Genomic DNA, 24,616 nt, shown 5'->3' with positions numbered 1-24,616 from the left:
AGCACTGGGGTAGATACAAGATAATAAGGTTGTCCCATGTGGGACTCACAGTCTTAATCCTTATTTTACAGATGAGGTAACTGAGGTACAGTGAGGTTAAGTGACTTGTCCAAAGTCACACAGCTGACAAGCGGCAGAGCCGGCATTACAACCCACAACCTCTGACTTCCAAGTCTGTGCTCTTTCCGCTGAGCCACGCTGCTTCTCTGCACACAGTAATAAATGGCTGACCATTCACTCGTTCAATTGTATTTATTAAGCACTTACTGTGTGCAGAGCACTGTACTAGCCACTTGGGAAAATACAATACAACAATAAACAGTGACATTCCCTGTCCAGAACAAGCTCACAGTCCAGAGGCCATGATGCTCCACTTTCTCAAGAAGACACATTTGTGGAACCACAATCGGCAGGGAGTTACAGTGGCTTTGCTCAGCCCCACTTATTCCATTATAACCGACTAAACCCTGATTCTTTAGGTAGCTAATGGTGATTGGGTGGGGGGGAGTTCATTCATTCATTCATTCATTCATTAGTATTTATTGAGTGCTTACTATGTGCAGATCACTGTACTAAGCGCGTGGAATGTACAAATCGGCAACAGATACAGTCCCTGCCCTTTGCCGGTCTTACAGTCTAATCGGGGGAGACGGACAGTCAAGAACAATGGCAATAAATAGAATCAAGGGGATGAAGTGAAGTTAGAGGGATCAAGGGTAGAGTGGGATGGGCAAACGGAGTTGTGAGGAAGGGGGAACATAGGATCCTGGCCTCTTTCATTATGTTGAAGTTGCTCACCAAAATAACCCGGGTGAAAATCTCTCTAGAAATTCCCAAAAGCAACTCGAAAGGTCTTAACTGTGGTATTGATACAGTATTAGTACAGTACAGTATTAGTGCAGTAATATCAGTGCTTAGTACAGTGTCTGGCACAAAGTAAGCACTTAACAAATACCATTATTATTATTAATAAGTGCTCATCTGTGTCAGTCATCTTGCTAAGCACTGGGATATATGCAGCAAGCACTGAGTGTAATCTTGGCAATATCACTGGGAAATGAAACATTGTACCTTGGTAGAAATCAGGAGAGAAATACACAACCACTGGGTGGTGCTTTACTTCCATAATAGTGGACAGAAAATTGACAAAATTTCCCAAGGCAAAGTATTAGGGGAATCAGCAGTGAAACTTTGAATCCATTGTACCCTTTATGTGGGTGGGTGGATAAAGCTCTTCTTCAACAAACCGGATGAAACACATAGTGGACCATTTAAGGCAAATAGGAAAAGCAGCTTTTTGTGTACTGAGCTACAGGCATTAGGAAAATTTTCCTGAAATATCCATTATAATATGACTCACTTGATCGGGCATTAAACAGCTCTCTCAAGTGGTCTGTGAAAGTAACCTCCCTTCCTTCTTTTCCCTAGTAAATGCACCTCAATCCCTGAGCATTTTGAGAGCAGAGACATCCAGCACTGGAAATGGGAACCGAAAGGAATTAAATTGCGGAACCAACAGCAGAATTGGCTAAGCAGTGTCAACGCTGGATCCAATGAAAGGTCCATCCGTTTTGTCTCTGACAGGGGCAACAGGATGCTTTGAGGAATCTGGGTGCTGTATAAGATAAAAAACAAAAACAAATGAGCGGGATAATATGTGTCAGCAGGAGAATCACCTGTCAGAACAAGGAAGCAATTATTTATCTGCTCCACTCTGCACCTTTCTGCCCCCTAAGAAAAAAAAAAAAAGTACTATGTCTTGTTTGGTCTGCACTTTAAAGTGGGGAAACTCAAGAGGACTCAGTAAAGAACAACAAAATGTCCTAAAGGGCCAGAGAAAAAAAAAAAAGTTAAAGGAATCAGGGTGCATACCCAGAGAAGAAAAGTCTGAGAGGTTATTTACATCCACCTGAAACAAGGTGGGAGGTGGGGGGTTTTCATAAGGATGTTCAGGTAGATTTGTTCTCTAAATCCATAAAAAATGGAACAAGAGGAAATGGGCTGGAATGACAGCAAGATATTTTATTAGAAAAGTTCCTGTCAGCCAGGGTGATAATTCCATTCCAATAGGTTGAGTTGTAGAAGCTAGATCCTCCATCTTATAAAGGACATCTTACACTTTCCTCTGCCTTCAGGAACGCATGGCCTCTTGAGATCACTTCTTGCTCTATAATTGTAGAGTGAACAGTCTTTGCTTTTTATAAGATACTTTTATGATAACACAGGCTTGGAGCAGGAGGGAGATGGAGGGCAGGAAGAGATGGAAAGAAGGGGGGGAGGAGACAGGAAGAGGAGGGGGAAGAGGGAGGAATTGAAGGGAAAGGAGAACTAGAGAAGTGGGCTGACCAATCACCTAAAACCAACTGCCTAAAGTCCTATTATTTCCCAAATCAAAGTCAATCCTTGCACAATGGTAATTTCCAGAAAAACTCAATCGGTTCAGGATCAACATCTGTGTGGTTGACTGACCGGACCAATGATGGAACTGGTTGATTTGGTGACAACGGTTCCTCAAGAATTTGGTTTTCAATCGTTGGTCAGAAATGGGCCTGAGCCACAAGATGGCAGCACAAAAATCCGTTTCTTTTTCCTACTCCTCTGAAACCAGCACGAACCAAATTATGCTGGTCCTGGGAATTCATTAAGCAACTTCTAAAAAAGATGTGAGAACTCTTGAAAGTGTTCATATTCTGATGTATCCCCACAGATTTTTCAAAAAGCAACATAGCAACACTGCTGTCGGGAAATACTCTAGTTGCTTGTCTTGCACCTCTCAAGGACTGGGTACAGTTCATTTCTCCCAGTGGCGACTCGATAAATGCTCTAACTACACTGTTATTACTCCTTTTATCTTGTCTGTCAGGTGACGCCACTTTAGAAGAGATTCTGTACGCTTTGATTTTTGAGAGTTTTTGAGATGCTTTTCCATTTTGAGAGAGCCGTTAAAGATTGTGTACCCCTTTCTCCTCGCGTTCAGCACAGTGCATTGTACCAAGTGGAAGTTAAATAAATATTATTCCTGCTAAATCATCCACTTCATCTTTAAGGCATACAGTCTGTTGTCTTATCCCAGTTTATGCCTGTTCCTCTCGCGTTACAATCCAGGCTGCACGCTTGGCTCCTCTAATGCCCAATGAAACACTGCTGTGTTTCATCTCTCTCATCATTGACCTTCTTTCTCATGCCCTCCTTCCTGCCCAGAAGTCCCTCCCATTTCACACTGATGCATATATATATATATATATATATCTATAACTCTATTTATAGAGAGGAAGTGTGGTTTAGAAGCAGCGTGGCTCAGTGGAAAGAGTCTGGACTTCGGAGTCAGTGGTCACGGGTTCGACTCCTGGCTCTGCCTCTTGTCAGCTGTGTGACTGTGGGCAAGTCACTTCACTTCTCTGTGCCTCAGTTCCCTCATCTGTAAAATGGGGATTAACTGTGAGCCTCACGTGGGACAACCTGATTACCCTGTATCTACCCCAGAGCTTAGAACAGTGCTCGGCACATAGTAAGCGCTTAACGAATACCAACATTATTAGTGGAAAGAGATGGGCTTGGAAGTCAGAGGTCATGGATTCTAATCCCAGCTCCACCTTTTATCAGTTATGTGATTTTGGGCAAGTCACTTAAATTACCTGTGCCTCAGTTACCTCATCTGGAAAATGGGGATTAAGTCTGTGAGCCCTACGTGGGACAACCTGATTACCTTGTATCTACCCCAGCGCTTAGAACAGTGCTTGGCACATATTAAGTGCTTAACAAATACCAACATTATTTTTATTATTTAAAAACATAACAGATCCTGCAGAGAAATGACATAACAGCTCTGACATCTCCATCTGGAAGAGGCTGGCCCTTTTGGGTACCCAAGGGTATCTCCAAATCCATATATTCAAGATGTTGAACTCAGATCCATGTGGAGGTTTTTTTTCCATTTCGAGTTCCATTTACGTGAGTTATGTGATGGCTAATCAAAAGTTGAGAAGGAGAGTGAATGAAGGAAGAGACAGAGCTGTCTCTAGGAAAATAGCACGCCTTATGTAGTTACAGCAAAGCGATCTTTATCCGCATCTCAACTTCTGTACCATGGTGCAAGAGTTGTTGTTTCCTAAAGGGTCAGTCCAACCTCTTCATTCATTTCTATGTTTTTGGCTTCTCTCCAAATGTGAATGAACGATTATTTATCTAAGAAACAAGCAAGAGGAAACATCTTTAAATAGTGTTCTTGTACCATTAACCCTCCAGGATAGAAAGCACATCGATTCCTCTGAAATGTGGTGTTAGAGAAGACTTCTGCAGATACCATGGACTGCCTGAAAAACAAATAGATGGATTTTAGAGCAAATTAAATGGTCTTTGGAAGGCTAAATGACTCGGCTTAGATTAGCATATTTTGGACACATAATCAGGAGGACTAATTCTCTGGAGAAGAAACGAAAGGAAGAGTCCAGGGAAGATTTGGAAGAGGCATACCAGCAGCTAGATGGAAAGAGACCATAACAATGATAATGGGAGAACCATTAGAAAGGTTGCAGGTTATGGCAGAGGACAGGACATTCTGGAAAAAGTATATCCACAGAGTCGCTATGAATCAGAAATGCCTTGGCGACCCTTAACGCTAAAAAAAAAACAAAAAACAAAAAAACCTATCAAGCCTCACCGATAGCTCGCATTAAGCAAGCTGTGGGGCTGAATTCCAAAGCTGGACAGCTCAATAACGTGCTTTGTCATTCAGGTGGGACTGAGGAGAATTTTTTTTTGGTCAAAAGAATCCTAGTAACAAGGTCTGAAAAACAATGTAGCCAGCAGAAGAAAAAATCACTGCATTCTTGAAAAGAAATTGAAGTGGAATGCTGATTTTAACCTCGATCATGTCTTCTGACAAAAGGTCCTCTTTGCTCATCCATACATATTAAAGAGCATGCCCACCTTAAACCCGGAAAATCCATTAAGAAATCATACTTGTCCAGGAGATCTTTGTTAAATAATTTCTAATTCTCCCCCCTAATAGTCACCGATTGTGACTTCAGCACTTCCATGCTACTTAAGCACTTAAATACTCATAACCTTCAATAGCACTTATGTACCCAATTTATAGGTCCTATTACTTAAACCACTAAATAATGCATTTATTCATTCATTCATTCAATAGTATTTATTGAGCGCTTACTATGTGCAGAGCACTGTACTAAGCGCTTGGAATGTACAAATCGGTAACAGAGAGAGACAGTCCCTGCCCTTTGACGGGCTTAGAGTCTAATCGGGGGAGACGGACAGGCAAGAACAATGGCAATAAATAGAATCGAGGGGAAGAACATCTCGTTAAAACATTGTATGTGGCCCCTTTTCCTTCATCCTATCTGTAATTTCTTTTTGCACCTGTCTCCCCTGCCAGATGCTAATTCATTCATTCAATAGTGTTTACTAAGCACTTAATATGTGCAGAGCACTGTACTAAGTGCTTGGAATGTATAATTCTATGTTCTTGAGAACAGGGATCACGTCTACATTCTATACTACTTTTCCCTACACTTAGTATAGTGCTCTGAAGAAGGCAGGTGCACAGTAAATACTGTTGAAGAGAGAGAATAATCTAGAGGAACGAGCACAGGCTTGGGAGTCAGAGGATCTGGGTTCTAATCCCAGGTCTGCACTCTCCTGCTGTGTGATCCTGTGCAAGTCACTTAACTTCTCTGTAGCTCAGTTCGTTCATTGGCAAAATGGGGATTCAATACCTGTTCTCCCTCCTACTTAGGCTGAGAGCCCCATGTGGGACCTGATTATTGAGAAGCAGCATGGCGTAGTGGATAGAGCGTGGGTCCGGGAGTCAGAAGGTCGTAGTTTCTAATCCCATCTCTGCCACGTGTCTGCTGTATGACCTTGCACAGGTTACTTCACTTTTCTGTGCCTCAGTTATCTCATCTGTAAAATGGGGATTGAGACTGTGAGCCCCATCTGGGACAGGGACTGTGTCCAAATCGATGTGCTTGTAACCACCCCAGCGCTTAGTACGGTGCCTGGCACAGAGTAAGCCCCTACCAAATATCACAGTTATTATTGTTACATCTATCCCAGTGTCTGACACATTGTAAGCACTAAACAAAAAATCCATTTTTAAAAAAAAATTTTGTATTATTGAAATAATTGCTCCATTAGGTGAAAGCCAAGAAAAGTGACCCATCAACAAACTGACCAACTTCATCTAGATCCGAGGTAGAAGTCAGTCCTGCCCCTCTACGCTTTATGTACACATCAGCGTGGCTCAGTGGAATGAGCCCAGGTTTGGGAGTCAGAGGTCACGGGTTCGAAACCCAGCTCTGCCACTTGTCAGCTGTGTGACTGTGGGCAAGTCACTTCACTTCTCTGTGTCTCAGTTCCAATCATCTGTAAAATGGGGATTAAGACTGTGAGCCTCATGTGGGACAACCTGATTACCCTGTATCTACCTCAGCGCTTAGAATAGTGCTCTGCACATAGTAAGCGCTCAACAAATACCAACATTATTATTATTATCAATCAATGATATTTACTGACTGCTTACTGTGTGCCGAGGGATCTACTAACCACTTGGGAAAGTTCAATACAACAGAGTTGGTAGATTATTGATTCCTGCTCTTGAGGATCTCTTTAACATAGCTTTAAACTCCGTTGCTTTTCCCTTTTTGTAGTTTTTTTAGTGTCCCTACTAGACTATAAGATCCCCAAGGACAGGAATCGTATCATTTCAGGGATGAGAGAAGCAGCGTGGCTTAGTGGAAAGACCATGGGCTTGGGAGTCAGAGGACGTGAGTTCTAAGCCCGGCTCTGCCACTTGTCTCCTGTGTGACCTTGGGCAAGCTACTTAACTCCTCTGTGCCTCTGTTACCCCTGTAAAATGGGAATTGAGACTGTGAGCTCCTTTTGGGACAGGGACTGTGCCCAATATGATTACCTTGCATCTGCCCCAGCGTTTAGAACAGTGCTTGGCACATAGGAAGCGCTTAACAAATACCATAATTAAATTAATCAATCAATCATCTACCAGAGAAGCAGCATGGTGTAGTGGATAGATACCGATTTGTACATTCCAAGCGCTTAGTACAGTGCTCTGCACGTAGTAAGCGCTCAATAAATACTATTGAATGAATAGATACGGGCCTGGAAGTCTGAATGTCATAGATTCTGATCTCCGCTCTGACACTTGTCTTCTGTGTGACCTTCACTTCTCTGGGCCTCAGTTACCTCATCTGTAAAATGGGGAATGAGACTGTGAACTCAATGTGGGACCGGGACTGTGTCCAACCTGATTTGCTTGTATCCACCCCAGTGCTTAGTACAGTGTCTGGCACATAGAAAGTGCTTAACAAATAATAATAATAATGTTGGTATTTGTTAAGCTCTTACTATGTACAGAGCACTGTTCTAAGCGCTGGGGCAGATACAGGATGATCAGGTTGTCCCATGTGGGGCTCACAGTATTAATCCCCATTTTACAGATGAGGTCACTGAGGCACAGAGAAGTTAAGTGACTTGCCCACAGTCAGCTGACAAGTGGCAGAGCTGGGATTCGTACCCATGACCTCTGACTCCCAAGCCCAGGCTCTTTCCACTGAGCCGCGCTGCTTCTCTAATACCACCATCATTATTATTACTGCTACTGCTTTTACTACAAACAATAATAATAATAACAATTGTTAGATGCTTACTACTATACTTACTAAAATTCTTGCCAAGAGATGGATTCAAGATAATCGGGTAGGACATGGTCTCTGTCCCACATGGGGCTCTAAGTCTAAGTAGAAGGGAAAACTGGCAGTGAATCCCTATTTTACAGCTGAGAAAAACTGAAGTACAAAGAAGTTAGGTGTCTTGCCCAAAGTCACACAGAGGGTAAGTGGCAAGTAACTGATACAGGGCTTTATGCGGGGTGGGTGCTCAATAAATACTTATCGAGTGAATGACTGATAGATGAGCATAGGTGGCAGATACAAAATATCTTGTCTAACCTTACCCCTTGTAAGTCTGCAACCTGAAGTGGAAATTTTCAGAAAAGACATTTCCCATTTCAATAAAGTTCTGTTTCCATCCAAGACCCATCATTTATAAGGATGACCAGATTGGAACACCTTCTTCTGGACTAGCCAATACAGACACAGATGTAATATTAATAATAATGGCATGTGTTAAGCGCTTACTATGTGTCAAGCGGTGGTCTAAGCTCTGGGGTAGATAGAAGCAACTCAGGTTGGACAGCGTCCATGTCTCACATGGGGCTCATAGTCTTACTCCCCATTTTACAGATGAGGTAACTAAGGCACAGAGAAGGTAAGTGACTTGCCCAAGGTCACACAAGAGACTAGTAGCAGAGCCAGGATTAGAACTCAGGTCCTTCTAACTCCAAGAGACATGCTCTATCCACCAGGCTATGCTGCTTCTCTAAAAATCAGAAACAAAATAGAAGGGGAAGTAGTTCTTCTACCAATTAATTTAGCAATCAGTTAGTAGACTGTAGGGCCACCCAGACAACTGAGACATTTGAATTTAGGTGGTAGGCTTACCTTAAGGTATAACGTTTTCAGAAGCCATGCAATTATCCTGTCATAAATATACATTTACAGTCAAAGTAGAATTAGATGCTCGAATTCATGAAAATTCCTTTTAAATAGGAGAACAATAATCATTCAGATAATAATAATAATGATAGTATTTAAGCGCTTACTATGTGTGAAGAAGTGCAAAGATATGAGTTGGATGTTTTCCTTACGGTAGCTGATAAACAGATCACACGGAAATGAGTTTCAATTCACTGGCACCTCTGATTTATAAAAGTCAAATCCATGGGTTTTGAAATTGAAATGTTTCAAAGATGCATCAGTTATAATCCCAGGATAGAAAATACCTATAATAGAATATTTCTCCTTCATTCAGTTTAAAACAAATCACTTAGGAGGAAAACCGGAGTGAACTAATTTATATATTTTCAGACCCACCTTCACTTTTCCAAAGTGGTTACTTGAAACATCCTAAATTCCTTTTTCCATTTTTAGAGAAAAAATGATCTTAGCCATTTCCTGGATAATTCAATATATGGATATGTCAAATTCATTTTAGCTTTTGATCTGTTTCACCTCCATCGCTAATGTTATGGTGAAAGGAATCAAATGAAAAGGAAATTGAAAAGGGGAATTTAATAAGAAAATACAACATTTCCAGGGAAAACCCATTTTGTGGCTCTAATTCAAGTCAAATGCAATAGATATGGTATAATTATTGAAGATGCTATAACAGTACAGCTGCAATACATGCATACATTTTGTCATCTGTTTTTGTCTTCAACTTTCTAATATGTGCTCTAATTTCCACCCCAAGCATTGACATAATTTATAGTAAAGAAAAGAGAAGGCAAACAGGGATCCTCATTGGTTTTGATTTCTGACCAGACGATCATCATTTCCCCTTCTTCTTCTTCTCCTCCTCCTCCTTCTTTTTCATTGTATTTGTTAAGTACTTACTCTATGCCAAATACTCTTCCAGATACTGGGGTGGATATAATAATAATAATAATAATAATAATGTTGGTATTGGTTAAGCGCTTACTATGTGCAGAGCACTATTCTAAGGGCTGGGGTAGATACAGGGTATTCAGGCTATCTCTCATGAGGCTCACAGTCTTCATCCCCATTTTACAGATGAGATAACTGAGGCACCGAGAAGTTGCGACTTGCCCACAGTCACACAGATGGCAAGTGGCAGAGCCGCGATTCGAACCCATGACCTCTGACTCCCAAGCCCGGGCTCCTTCCACTGAGCCACGCTGCTTCATCATACAAGTTAACCACGTCTGGCACAGTCCCTGTCCCACATCAGGGTCACAGTCTAAGTGTAGAGGAAGAACAGGCTTTGAATTTAATAATAATAATAATAATAATGTTGGTATTTGTTAAGCGCTTACTATGTGCCGAGCACCGTTCTAAGCGCTGGGGTAGACATAGGGGAATCAGGTTGTCCCACGTGGGGCTCACAGTCTTAATCCCCATTTTACAGATGAGGGAACTGAGGCACAGAGAAGTGAAGTGACTTGCCCACAGTCACACAGCCGACAAGTGGCAGAGCTGGGATTCGAACTCATGAGCCCTGACTCCAAAGCCCATGCTCTTTCCACTGAGCCACGCTGCTTCTCCAATGGAAAATGGAAATGTAAAATGGAAATATAAAATGGAAATGTAAAATGGAAAGTTTTCCACTTTACAGATGAGAGAACTGAGGCCCAGAGAAGTTAACTGCTTTGCACAAGGTCACAGAGCAGGCAAGTGGCAGAGCTGGAAGAAAACCAGCTTCTCTGACTCCCAGGTCCGCGTTCTTTTCACTAGGTGTCACTTGTTTCTTTACTTAACTTCTTGATCAATAACACTGCATACTGAAGTGAACGAAAAGTTTTTTGAAGGCACTGTACTATGTTTTGGGGGAGATGAAAGCAGCTCAAATTGGACAGAGTCCATGTCTCAAATGGGGCTCACAATCTTAATCCCTATTTAGAGATGAGGGAACTGAGACAATAGATGAATTAAGTGACTTACCCAAGGTCACACAGCAGACAAGTGGTGGAGCTGGGATTAAAAGCCAGGTCCATCTGACTCCCAGGCCTGTGCTCTATCTTCCAGGCCACACTTCTTCCCATGGCCATGACAAATTCAGATTCGTAAACTATTGAATTTTCTAACCTGGCGAGGTCTCAGTGTTAAGAACTACTGTTTATTAAGTGCTTACTCTGTTCAAAGCACTATTGAATTGAATTGAACTATTGAATTTTCTAACCCGGTGAGGTCTTAGTGTTAAGAACTAGTACTTATTAAGCACTTACTCTGTTCAAAGCACCATTTGTAGTTTTAATGGTATTTGTTGAACTCTATGTGTTCTAATTCCTGGGGTAGATACAAAGTAATTACATTGGACACAGTTCCTGCCTTGCATGGAGCTCCCAGTCTAAGTAGGATGAAAAGCAGGAAAACTGAGGCACAGAGAAGTTAATTAACTTGCCCAAGGACACAGAGCAAGCAATTGGCAGAGCTGGGATTAGAACCCAGGTCTTATGACTCCCAGGCCTGTGCTCTATCCACTAGGCCACACTGCTTCTCAGCTATTCTAAGCAGACACACCACAGATGTTTTCTCCCAAAGTCTAAATCACCCTTTCATGTTACTGAGGCATATCCATAGCCAAGAATGCAGCATTTCAATCTCCTTAATCCCAGGGAGTATCATAAACCCCGAGAGAGTATGGTCCAGGAGATGCTTACAGGAAAGGCTTTGAAATTGATGAGACCCACTGAATAATGCAAAATGAATGCTGAGGACTGATCTAGAGCTAAAAGGGAATGGCCAAAGGAAATCTTAAAAGGAAAAGTGATGTTAGATGGAATGGCAAGGATTTTCTGTAGAAGAAACCAACCAAACTTTAAACTAAAGTAAGTTGAATATGGGCAGGAAATATATGATGGGTTATAGCCGGCCACGCACAAAAACCTAAGGGTGGAAATACTCACAAATGTCCGATTACATCCGGTTACTGTGACATAAAACACTTTTATGCCCGTCACTCCCATCGGCAGGTGAGATCCCTGAGGGCAGGGCATGTGTTTCTTGCTTATTTTGTATTCCTAAGTGTTTAGCACAGTGCATTGCACCCAATGGGACTGTAAGCTCCTGTGGGAAAGGATTGCTTCCTCTCCACTTCAGCTTGTGAGCCCCATGTACAACGGACACTAGGTCTCATCTGATTATCTTGTTTTGACCCCAGGATTTAATACAGTGCTTGGAATCTAATAAGTGTTTCATAAGTGTCAGAATCATTAATGAATTGGGTGAACATAATGAGGTTGTAAATATTTAAAGAAGGACAATATGATACTTTTAAAACCAAGAATCATGAACTGCAATCGGCATGAATGTTTCATGGGCATGGAGAAATACGGAATTGTTAAGGGAGAGATCAGATGAAACATAATGTGTATGATGAGGAAATGAGGAGCCGGCTGAGAATAATCTGAAAAACAGTAAAACTGTGTTTGGGTTTTGAGATTTTTAATGTAAGATTTGCTTTTATGAATGCTTTTGGAAAAACAAGGTCAAGGTAAAGCTTCCTCCTATTAACAGAATTCAGTAAACCCCAGAGATACATTAATAATTTCAGAAGATGAGGTGACTTTTCAAATCTGGAGAAAAAGCTGAGAATTTAAAAAGGAACCGGCAACAGAAGAATATGAAAACGGGCTACATCACTCTTCGGGTGCAAAAGACACCTCACACCATATTTACTCCCTGCAATGCTATAGAAGTTCAAATCTAAAAAGTGTCATTTCCTCTTCTCTCTCATCCTTCCTTTAAGGCACAAAAAACCCTTTAGTGCAAGAGTAAGCGTTACCTCATCTTTGGGGGAAAAAAAGCACAAATCCCATTTGCTAATTACAAGAACCAGAAAAGCAGCATATTGAAGTGAAAAAGCCCAGCTTTGAACTTTAGACCAATTTCCCAATGTGATTAAGCTTTTTTGATTAGAGAATGGATAGCAGAAGCTTGTATTCATTCATTCATTCATTCATTCATTCAATCGTACCGTAAACACAGAAGCTACCTGTTGGGCTTAGTATCATTAAATTTATTTGAGAGAACAGATATCTTTTGTGCCTTTGGGGTGTGAAAGTCCCCCAAACACGCACACTTTCGATCAGTGGTGGTGTGGGTCCATTTTTCTGATTTAAATGATTCCCATCTTAAACTTCCCATTTCTGGAAATGAGCACGGATTAGCCTCTGAATTCTATGAACCCTGAACCCGTAGAGTAAAAAGAAGCTCATGGAAAGATTTTTAGCTGTGCAGGCTATTCGGGAAGAGACAAACCAGCAAAAAAAAAAAAAAAAATATATCAGCACAAGCTTAGCTCCAAAGCACTAACCCTCCCTCATCCTTCAATTATCTGGCAGGTGTCATGCTACCAACAGCTGTCCGATCAGCCTAGAATTTCGGTCCTGTATTAATCCGGCAATGATGGCGGCCCCTCGTTTCACCGTCTCCTGCAGCTGACCCTGGAAAGGAGAGCAAATATAGAAGGAAGATGCTTTAGACGGGCTTAAATTCACAATCAAACCACCCAAAGAGATTTGCCGGTCTCGTGGCTGCTTTGGCTGGGTGTTCGCTGATGTGGGATCTCTGGGATGTCTGAGCCGATGTAGCTTCCAGCAGCAAATGGGAAACAGGCCCTAAGCCAATAGCCCTGGATAATGACAACTGACCTACTCCGTCAGAGGTGTTTTGGTTCTGGCGATGCAATACCCAAGGCCACGCGTTATAAAAGCTCTAGACTATGAGTTGGTTGTGGGCAGGGGACGTGTCTATCGGCGCTGTTATACTGTACTCTCCTAAGCACTTAGTACAGTGCTCTGCACACAGTAAGTGCTCAATAAATAAGGTTGATCGATTGATTGATTTCTGTGTCGCTTAAGTCCTGCATCTCTTGGGTTCCTCCCAAAGGCTGGAATACCAGGGTGGGAAAGAAAGGAGTGGGTATTAATTGTAAAGCACAGACTGCGGAGAGAGGCAATTCCATTATGAATATTGCAAATGAGTCAAAAAATATAATCCTCTTCGCAAAATGAGCCCTTGGGGACAGGTTTTCCTAGATGTTGGTTTCAATCACGATGACAACATTATTGGCTTTTGGCAGGGGTTGCCTGCAGTAATCTTTGTGGTATTTCTTGAGCGCTTACATTGTGCCAGCCACTGTACTAAGCACTGGGTGGGTACAAACAAATAGGGTTGGACAAACCCTCTGTCCCACAAGGGGCTCATAGTCCCAATCCCCATTTTACAGATAATATTCATGATAAAAGTGGTATTTGTTAAGTGCTTACTATGTACCCAGCACTGATCTAAGCGCTGGGATAGATACAAGCAGCGTGGCTCAATAGAAAGAACACGGGCTTTGGAGTCAGGGCTCATGAGTTTGAATCCCAGCTCTGCCACTTGTCGGCTGTGTGATTGTGGGCAAGTCACTTAACTTCTCTGTGCCTCAGTTCCCTCATCTGTAAAATGGGGATTAAGACTGTGAGCCCCACGTGGGACAACCTGAGTCCCCTATGTCTACCCCAGCGCTTAGAACAGTGCTCGGCACACAGTAAGCACTTAACGAATACAACATTATTATACAAGATAATCAGGTTGTCCTACATGGGGCTCATTGCCTTAATCCCCATTTTACAGATGAGGTAACTGAGGCACAGAGAAGTTAAGTGACTTGCCCAAAACCACAGAGCTGACAAGTAGCAGAGGCAGGATTAGAACCCACGGCCTCTACCTCCCAAGCCCATGCTTTTGCCACTAAGGCACACTGCTTCTCCAGGTGAGGTACCTGCGGCACAGAGAAGTGAAGTGACTTGCCTAATATCACATGTAAACAAGTGGCAGAGTCGGGATCAGAATTCATGATTTCTAACTCCCGGATCCATGCTCTATCCACTACGCCACTATCCACTTGATAAGCATGCTCTATCCACTAGAGAAGCAGCGTGGCTAGAGAAGCAGCATGGTTTAGTGGAAAGAACACGGGCTTGGGAGTCAGAGGTTGTGAGTTCTAATCTCAGCTCTGCCACTCATCAGCTGTGTGACTTTGGGCAAGTCACTTAACTTCTCTGTGCCTCAGTTACCTCATCTGTAAAATGGGGATTATGACTGTGAGCCCCACATGGGACACCCTGACTACCTTGTATCTACTCCAGCGCTTAGAACAGTGCTCGGCACATAGTAAGCGCTTAACAAATACCAGCATTATTATTATTATTACGCCACATTAGACCCATGTAAAAGTGATAGTCTTTATCCAAGCATTTTGCTTGTAATAGTATTGGCATTGATGGACTGCCTACTGATAATGATGGTAATTTAAATACTCTGCTAAGTGCTGAGGTAGATAGACACAAAATAATTGGATAGGACACAGACCCTGCTTCACCCAAAGTACTGAATGCAATATACTGCTCTAAGCATTTGGAAAGTAGCGAAGACCAAGACACATTCCCTGCCCAGAAGGAGCTTTCAATCTACTCCAATATGATAAATGGTCCTACCTATCATCAGCGTCACATTGGTGTTTCCCTTAAAGGTTCTTTTACTGAGTCTGGTGGTATATATGGGAAAAAATGAAGAGCCTGGAAGATATTATTAAGACATTGTGGGAAGCAACGTGGCTCAGTGGAAAGAGCCTGGACTTCGGAGTCAGAGGTCATGGGTTCGACTCCCGGCTCTGCCACTTGTCAGCTGGGTGACTGTGGGCGAGTCACTTCACTTCTCGGTGCCTCAGTTCCCTCATCTGTAAAATGGGGATTAACTGTGAGCCTCACGTGGGACAATCTGATACCCTGTATCTACCCCAGCGCTTAGAACAGTGCTCTGCACATAATAAGCGCTTAACGAATCCCAACATTATTATTATTGGAATGTGGGCCTGTGCCGCCTGGTTTTACTGCAATGCAAATAAGATTCCAGGCAAAATTCCTGGAGTAAATATTGCAAGTTCCATTCCCATCAGATTTCAGAGGTATTGAACCACACCAGAGAGAGCTAAGTAAAGAATGTTACCCATATCAATGGGGAAGCAGCATGGCCTAATAGATAGAGCAAGGGCCTAGAAGTCAGAAGGACCTGGGTTCTAATCCCGGGTGCCACTTGTCTGTTGTGTGACCTTGGGCAAGTCACTTCACTTCTGTGTGCCTCAGTTATCTCATCTGTAAAATGGAGATTAAGACTGTGAGCCCCACATGGGACAGGGACTGTGTCCAACCTGATTAGCTTGTATCCAACCCAGCACTTGCTACAGAGCTTGACACATAGACACTTAAGTACTACTATTATTATCATTATTAATAATAATATAGTCAATGAAGTCCTGAAGTACTTTGCCTGAAAGGACCTTGTCTCTTCTCTAATGGCCTGGCATGAAAATAGCATATGGTAACCGCAATGTTGCCCTTTCTCTAAATGCCAGGATATTGGAGTTTTGATTGATTTGCTTTTTGCTTTTTACAGGAGAGAAGACCAATCTGCCAGGATTATTCTCAGTAGAATCCCACATGATACCAAACCTGAGACTTTTTTTTTTAAGGGAAATAATAATGATAATAACAACTACAACAGCAATCATTGTGGTCATTGTTAAGTACTTACTTTATGCCAGGCACTGTATTAAGCGCCGGGGCAGAAACAAGCAAATTTTGTTGGACACCCTCTCCCCGATGGGGCTCACAGTCTTATTCCCCATTTCACAGATGAGAAAACAGGCCCAGAGAAGTGAAGCCCAAGGCCCCCCAGCAAACAGGTGGCAGAGCCAGGATCAGAGCCCAGGTCCTCTGACTCCCAAACACATGCTCTAGAGAGATAGAAGAAAAATTAGTTCTCTGATGGCAATGGGAATAATCTGCTATAAAAAATGGGATATGAGACTTCTTCCCACCTCATAATCAATCCTGCTTGCTCTTCCTATGATAATTCAAATCTGTACATGTTTTTGCTTCAAACGGAACCACTTGAGTTTCTAATCAGGAAAGAATAGGGTGGCATAGTTTGGTGCAACCTATGGAAATGACAAGTTATTGATGCAATATCTTCCTTCCTCAGTGGATTTGGTGAAATATAAGCTATGCTGAAACTTTGCTGGAAAGCCCTTCCAACATCCCCCATTCCCTTCCTCATTCTCCTTCTTCCCTGAGTAAATTTATTCCTGGAGAGGGTACCAATCAATCAATGCTACTTATTAAGCACTTACTCTTTGCAGAACACTGTATTTGCCTCTTGGGAGTTTAACAGTATAACAGAGTTGATAGACATGGTATCACTTCAGGGAATCTGAAGGGTAATGGAAACGCTTGCAGAAATGCAATGAATCCCAAGAGCCACAAGCCTACGTTCCCCTTGTTTTCATAGGCAGTGAGTGAGAAAATTGTGAAGCAAAATATAAGATTGAAAACTTAGACTGGTGGGGAGAACACAGGCCTGGGAGTCGGAGGACCTGGGTTCTAATGCTGGCTCCAACGTTTGCCTGCTATGTGACCCTGGGTAAGTCACTTAACTTCTCTCTGCCAAAGTTACATCATCTGTAAAATGGGAATTCCGTAGCAATTTCCCTCCTACTTACTCTGTGAATCCCACGTGGGAAAGGGACTGTGTCCAACCTGACTAACTTGCATCTACCCCAGCACTTAGAAGGGTGCTTGACACATAACAAGTGCTTAACAAACCTAATGATTATAAAAAATAACGATAATAATACTTAGACATTGAGCCTGTATGAGACCTGGTTATCTTGAACCTATTCATTCATTTATTGAGTATTTATTGAGTGCTTACTATGTGCAGAGCACTGTACTAAGCACTTGGAATGTACAAATTGGCACATAGTAAGAGCTTAACAAATACCATTATTATTATTATTTTTAAAAGACTTAACCTATTAAAGTACCATTGATTGATAGCTTAACAATTGGAGTGCTTATACAACTGCCTTGAACTCCCACTGTTCCAAGAGGAAGAATCCAAGTTCGCTCATAAGAAAACTGTCCATGGGGTATGGATCATTTCATGAAATTCTGTTGTACCTTCCCATGTCATTCGTTCAGTGTCCTGCAAATCCTTGGAACTCAATAAATATGATTGTTTGATTAACCAATCGATCTTCCACAGTGACCCTTCTACTATTCCTACTAGCTCACTGCACCATTTGGTGACTTGAAAGATACTCCACAGTGTCCTGATGTCCTCTTCCTAAGGCATGAAGCAAGGAGGGATTGTTTCTCCTCATCAGCAAGAACCTCAAGAGAAAGGAATTCATTCTCCAGGCAATTTTCACATGCCAAAGCCAAAGCATTTCATAGTTTGTCTGAACCCGAGGTTTGTCTCCTTTCAAAGACTGAGCCAGTGTGAACAGAACAAGTGTCCACGCCCTTATCCTATTCATGGCTTTTGTTTTTTGACATGGAGGGAGTCTCCTGCAAAAACTCTTTCTTTGGCCAGTAATGAAAGGATTTAATTTTAATAGTGTAAAGGAATGATTAAAGGAACATTTTCCAGAGGGAACTTTCTCTGAGCAGAGGATACAAAATTGGGCCAGTGTATTTTTGTGTTTTTTTTTTTTCTTTTAAAAGTACATGCACTTGAAAACAGAAGCAGAAAAGTCCCAAATGAAAATGATGCCTGTGATATGGCCTAGAAGAAGTAGTTTTTAAGGCTCTTCTCCATCTCATCTTCAATTGGTTTTTCACTACTTGATGAAGAAAGGCAGAGGACCTGAATTCTAATCCCAGCTCTGCCACTTGCCTGCTGTGTGACCTTGGACAAGTCACTTAACTTTGCTGTGCATCTATAAAATGAGGATTAAGACTGTGAGCCTCATGGAGGGTATAGACTGTGTCCAACCTGATTAGAGTGTACCTATCCCAGCTCTTAGTGGTGTTTGGCAGACAGTTAAGCGCTTAACAAACACCATTAAAAAAAAAAAAGCCAGCTTCAGATGGTTAACAAGATAAGCAAGCAACAGCATTACCCCCTAAAAAGATGGAAGCTGTGTGTACTCGCTACAAACACTGTAAAAGTAGAAATAGAGATCGATTCTTTTTTATTAATGGTATTTTTTTACTCACTTACTATGTGTCGAATACTGTTCTAAACGCTGGGATGGGTACACATTAATTAGTTCAGACACAGACCCCTGGCAGGGATTATCTCTATCTGTTGCCGAATTGTATATTCCAAGCGCTTAGTACAGTGCTCTGCACAAAGTAAGCACTCAATAAATACTATTGAATGAATGAATGTCCCGCACGGGGCTTGGAGTCTAAGTAGGAGAGAGAACAGGCATCCCCATTTTATAGTTGAGGAAGCTGAGGCACAGAGAAGTTAAGTGATTTGCCCATGGTCACACAGCAAGCAATTGGAAGAGCCATGATTAGAACCCAGATCCTTCTGAACTCCCAGGCCTAAGCTCTATGATGAGACGGGAGTAGGGTACAGTGAGTAGCGTGGGACTAGAGGGGCAAAGTGTACGGGCTGGGTTATAGTAGGAAAGAAGGGAAGTAAGAGAGGAGGGGACTGGCTGATTGAGTACCTTAAAGGAAATGTGTAAGGAGTTTTTGATGCAGAGATGACTGTCCAAAGACTGGAGGTTGTTGAAGAGTGGGGATACGTGAACTGAATGGTTCTTTAGAAAAATGATCTAGCTATTAGAGTGAAGTATGGACTGGAGAGGCGAGAGACAGGAGGAAGGGAGGTTAGGGAGGAGAATGATGCAGTAGTCAAGGGGGAACATGATAAGTACCCGGATCAGTGCGGAAGCAGATTGGACGTAGCGGAAAGGGCAGACTGTAGAGATGTCGTGAAGGTAGACCCGACCGGATTTGGTGACAGACTGAATAGGTGGTTTGAAGGAGAGAAGAGCTGAGGATAATGTCAACGTGAAGCAGAGATAATCGTGGTGTTGTCTACAGTGATGGGAAACTCTCGAGGAGGGCAAGATTTGGATGGGAAGATGAGAAATTCTGCTACTCGAGGGCAGGGATCACGAGAAGCAGCGTAGCTTAGTGGAAAGAGCACAGACGTGGGAGTCAGACATCACGGGTTCTAAGCCTGGCTCCACCACTTGTCAGCTGTGTGACTTTGGGCAAGTCACTTCTTAACTTCTCTGTGCCTCAGTTACCTCATCTGTAAAATGAGGATTAAGACTGTGAGCCCCACGCGGGACAGCCTGATTACCTTGTATCAACCCCAGTGCTTAGAACAGTGCTTTGCACATAGTAAGCGCTTAACAAATACCATAATCATTATTATGTCTAATAACTATCAAATTCTTCCCCTTAGTACAGTGATCTACAGAAAGGACATGCTCAGTAAATACTGTTGATTGATGAGCAGGATATGTGAGTGGTTTTCCCACTTTCTCTGGTATCCAAATGCTGCAAAATCTTTGTGGAAAATTGTGACTAACTTCAAGATTAAGACATCCCGTTAAAAAAGCCACACAGCTAGCACCCCCTGCCTGCATAGACAAATGTTCCAAAAAATTGAACATTTTAATTTAATTCTCACTCTTTAGGCAGCTAATTTACTATTTGCTCTTACATGAGCATGCCATACAAAGACTTCAGTTTCCCTCTCATTCCTACCCACCAGCTGCAACGTTCGAACTGTGAATTCGGCCCAGGAATAATTGCCAATCCGCGGTGAGAAACTATATTCGCTGTTTAACAAATCACGAAAATGACTCTATTAGTATAAGATGTTCCAAAACCTGCTTTTACTTCTTTCTTAAACAAAATCTAAACCGTGAGCCAGTACTGACGGCACCACTCCATTGACCACATCTCCCTAACAAGTGGAAAAAACCTGGTCTGACTTCATATCGATATAAATTGGAAGAGAAAGAACTCAGAAACAATGTAAACGTTATTAAAACGCGAAACCCACATAACACAGCATCTAGTCTAAAATACTGTACGGCATTCACTGCCTTTCTCAGTCACTTAGAAATGATGGCAAACATATTACCAGAAAGGGAAAAAATATCTAACCCAAATTGATACTCAAAAGAATAACACTCTGACCAGAAACCAGCACATACTTAGAAATTTCCAGAGTAGCAAAAACTAGGTAGACTTAACTCATTTTCACCTACTCTATTAACAAAAACTATCAGCGAGATTCAAACATTCTACATGTTCTCAAAGAATCTCACTCTACGTGCTTCTGAGAGTCTGAATATGAGCTCAAAATATTTTTTGAATTGTTCAAACTTTCCAGTCTTGCACAAAAGCCCTAACAAAACAGTTATGAAAATCATTTAGTAGGTCCTGGGGGTGTCTCCTTCTCTGATTTAGATGTTAGGAACCAATAATGGGAATCAAATTAAACAGAAAAATAAAATAATTTGTGCACTTCAAACTAACCAGAATGGAAAAATTTCTCATTAAAATCCTGAATAACTTCTTAGAAACCGGGTTGCAACACTGGAAGGACACAAATCAAACTGCTAATACAAAATAGCTTTTATCCACTTTCGAAGTTCCTCAGATGGGTTGCTTTAGTGACCTCGGGTTGAAATCTAAATCTGGTTCTAAATCTGGCTCTAAATCTGAAATCTAAATCTAGAGAAGCAGCGTGGCTCAGTGGAAAGAGCACGGGCTTTGGAGTCAGAGGTCATGGGTTTGAATCCCGGTTCTGCCACTTGTCAGCTGTGTGACTTTGGGCGAGTCACTTCACTTCTCAGTGCCTCAGTTACCTCATCTGTAAAATGGGGATTAAGTCTGTGAGCCCCACGTGGGACAACCTGATTCCCCTGTGTCTACCCCAGCGCTTAGAACAGTGCTCGGCACATAGTAAGCGCCTAACGAACACCGACCTTATTATTATTATTATTGTTTTGAAGTAGCAAACTGTCAGAATCGGATATTTCTCCATCACCTACCATGTACAATTAGCATCAATGTGCTCATGGGGAATTCAGAAGTGAATTCATGGCCACGATCACGTTTGTGGCTTGGGCCGACTCCCTTGTTCGAGGGAACATATCTTATTATTCTTTTACTTTCACTCTACATTTAGTACAGTGCTTTGCACAGAATAGGCATTGCTGTTGACGGTGATAATGGCAATGATGAGGAGCAACGCTGTGTAGTTTTCTCATTCTCCAGTTAATCTCTTCTAACTAATAATGTAGAAGCTGCAGGGCTTAGTGGATAGAGCATGGGCCTGAGAGTCAGAAGGTCATGGGTTCTAATCCCCTCTCTACCACATCTGCTGTGTGACCTTGGGCAAATCACTTCACTTCTCTGTGCCTCAGTTACCTCAACTGCAAAATGGGGATTGAGACTGTGAGCCCCACATGGGACAGGGACTGTATCCATCCCGATTTGCTTGTATTCACCCCAGCACTTATTATAGTGCCTGGCATGTAGTAAGTGCCAAGTAAGTCAGTGGTAAGTCAGTGTGACTCAATGGAAAGAGCACGGGCTTGGGAGTCAGAGATCGTGGGTTCGAATCCCGCCTCTGCCATTTGTCAGCTGTGTGACTGTGGGCAAGTCACTTCACTTCTCTGTGCCTCACCTGTGAAATGGGGATGAAGACTGTGAGCCTCACGTGGGACAACCCGATGACCCTGTATCTACCCCGGCGCTTAGAACAGTGCTCTGCACATAGTAAGCGCTTAACAAATACCAACATTAAGTGCCTAACAAATGCTATAATAAGAACAGTAGTAATAAGTATTATCATTATTATTAGGGTGACTCATTTATGCAGATTTTGATGGGACAGTCTGGTTTCCAGCAGCTCCGACTCGAAAAGGCACAGCACTTTCTGTCTTTATGACTGCCATTTTTATAAATGCCCTGATGCCATCTGCCACGGCTCCCGCCACGAGTTCTGAAGCTGGGAAGTGGCCCTCGTGTTCAGACGGGTTTGGGAGAGAATACAAAGACTCTGGAGATGGGTGAGGGGGACGTGGAGGGAGCAGGAAGTCAGGGGCAGAGGACCTCACCTGAGAAACGCTCTAGGTTCAGGAGGAATTAGACAGACATCCCTATCGATCATCAGTGGTATTTGTTGAGTACTTACTCTAGGTACAACACCCTAGACTGTAAGCTCTCCAGACTGTAAGCTCATTGTGGGCAGGAATGCATCTGTTTGTTGTTACGTTACTCTCTCCCAAGTGCTTAGTACAGTGCTCTACACGCAGTAAGCGCTCAATAAATACGATTGAACGATTGAATGAATAGGAGTTCAAGAGATTTAGCAGATGCAATTCCTGCCCTCAAGGAATTACAATCTAGCAGGGAAGACAGGTAGGGCAAGTGGCAGAGTTTAAAAAGTGGTAAATAAGTGTGGCTGGGGGAGAAGGGAGGGATGGAGGGAGTATCCAAGTGCTTAGATGACGTGGAAATAATGCTGATAACAATACTTGTGGTATTTGTTAATCACTTACTATGTGTCAGGCACCATACTAAGCACTAGGGGAGAACACAGGCAAATCAGGTTGGGCACAATCTCTGTCCCACATCGGGCTCATAGTCTAAATCCCCATTTACAGATGAGGGAACTGAGGCATAGAGAAGTGAAGTGGCTTGCCCAAGGTCACACAGCAGACAAGTGGCAGAGCTGCGATTAGAACCCTTGACCTTCTAACTCCCAGGCCCATGCTCTATCCGCTAGGTCATGCTGGAAATGCCGAAGTGGCCGTGGGTGGGGGAGAGGAGAAGGGAGGGAGGTGAAAGACTAATTAGGGAAGGTTTCCCGGAGGAGATGTGATTTCAGAAAGGCTTTAAAGATTTGAGGAACAATGGCTGGCGGATATGAAGGGGCAAAGAATTCCAGGCAGGTGGGTGGGCGTGAAAAAGAGGTTGATGGCGAACGAGATGAGAACCAGTCACAGTGAGTAAGTTGGCTTGAGAGGAGCGAAGCGTGGGAGAGGAATGAGTAGGAGAGGCAAAGTATAAGAAATGGGGAGTGAGCTGCCTGAATGCCGTAGAGGTGAAATGTTCCACGAGACCTCATTAGGTTGAACTACGCGTCCGACACGCTACCCTCATGATCACGTGTGTCTCCGAAGTCAGGATCCATGCGGGCCCCCAGAGGCCACTTGGTTTCTAACCCAGATATACAACGAGGAATTCTTTCCTCTGAAATTTTTCCCCGTAGGCTGGATACCAAGTGGCCAGAGAGAAGTCTCCAGGAATTTAAGAAATACCGAACGGAATCCCATCCAGAACTGAGGGGTTCGTTCTGGTAAACTTCAGGTGCAGTAAAAAAATAACAAGGAAAAGTTGCGATTTCACAAATTGGCATCTGTACAAAGGTCTGTAATTCTCTCTCTCAAAGAAAAAATTCAAGCTCAATTTACTTCTGATTTCCTAACCCCCTTTCCTTTATTTTTTTTTCAGAATTCTCCTTTGCCTAGAAAAATTATTTCAAGCATATCACCATCTAGCAATGCAAAGAAGTGAAATATACTGAATACAATTTTGTTTTCTATGTTACTGTAAATATATAATGCAATACTGTACGCCTTTATGACTTCTTGTGCTGGGAAATGCCAGAGCATAGACATTGGTCTTTCTGAGTCTTTAACTATGATATATTCTGTGTGTATAGAGTAAGGTCTTAAAGAATAGCAGGAAACATAATGACGCCATTGTAAACCAAATCCTTATGAATAACGTAAAAGGAAACCATTTAGAAATCTCCATTCTTCCAGCAGATGGTTCACTGAACAATACAATATGCCCTCTGAAAAGAAGCCTGTTTCATTGAGAAATATGGGGTGAAAAGACTGTATCTGGATGTTAGTGGAGACCAGAAGCCATTGGAAAATAATTCATGTAGACGAGCCACATCAGAGTCAAAAACCCAAATCCACTACTATCCTCTGGATCACGGAAGCATACAGAAATGGGGGCCATTTGGAGTAACTGAGCCAATCAATCAAACAACGGTATTTATTGAACATTTATTAGATCCAGAGCCCTGTGCTAAGTTCCTGGGAGAAAGACGACAGAATAGGTAGAAACAGAGAAGCAGTGTGGCCCGGTGGGAAGAGCTGAGGCTTGGGA

The 24,616-nt window shown here is 42.5% G+C and overlaps 1 protein-coding gene across 2 annotated transcripts in view; it reads right to left on the bottom strand.

Annotated features, from left to right (window-relative positions):
* Positions 1-12,038: 12,038 nt before the first annotated feature.
* Positions 12,039-24,616, bottom strand: part of CRPPA (CDP-L-ribitol pyrophosphorylase A) — a 322,588-nt gene continuing 310,010 nt past the window's right edge. For both annotated transcript variants that reach the window (XM_029071083.2, XM_039912943.1), the window contains one exon: positions 12,039-13,060. In XM_029071083.2, the coding sequence (XP_028926916.1) occupies positions 12,962-13,060 (99 nt within the window). In that variant the 3' untranslated portion in view covers positions 12,039-12,961. The remainder of the gene's footprint in view (positions 13,061-24,616) is intronic.

Source organism: Ornithorhynchus anatinus, chromosome 8, assembly GCF_004115215.2.
Source record: "Ornithorhynchus anatinus isolate Pmale09 chromosome 8, mOrnAna1.pri.v4, whole genome shotgun sequence".
Taxonomy (NCBI): Eukaryota; Metazoa; Chordata; class Mammalia; order Monotremata; family Ornithorhynchidae; genus Ornithorhynchus; species Ornithorhynchus anatinus.
This window is presented reverse-complemented; position numbering and strand designations above follow the sequence as displayed.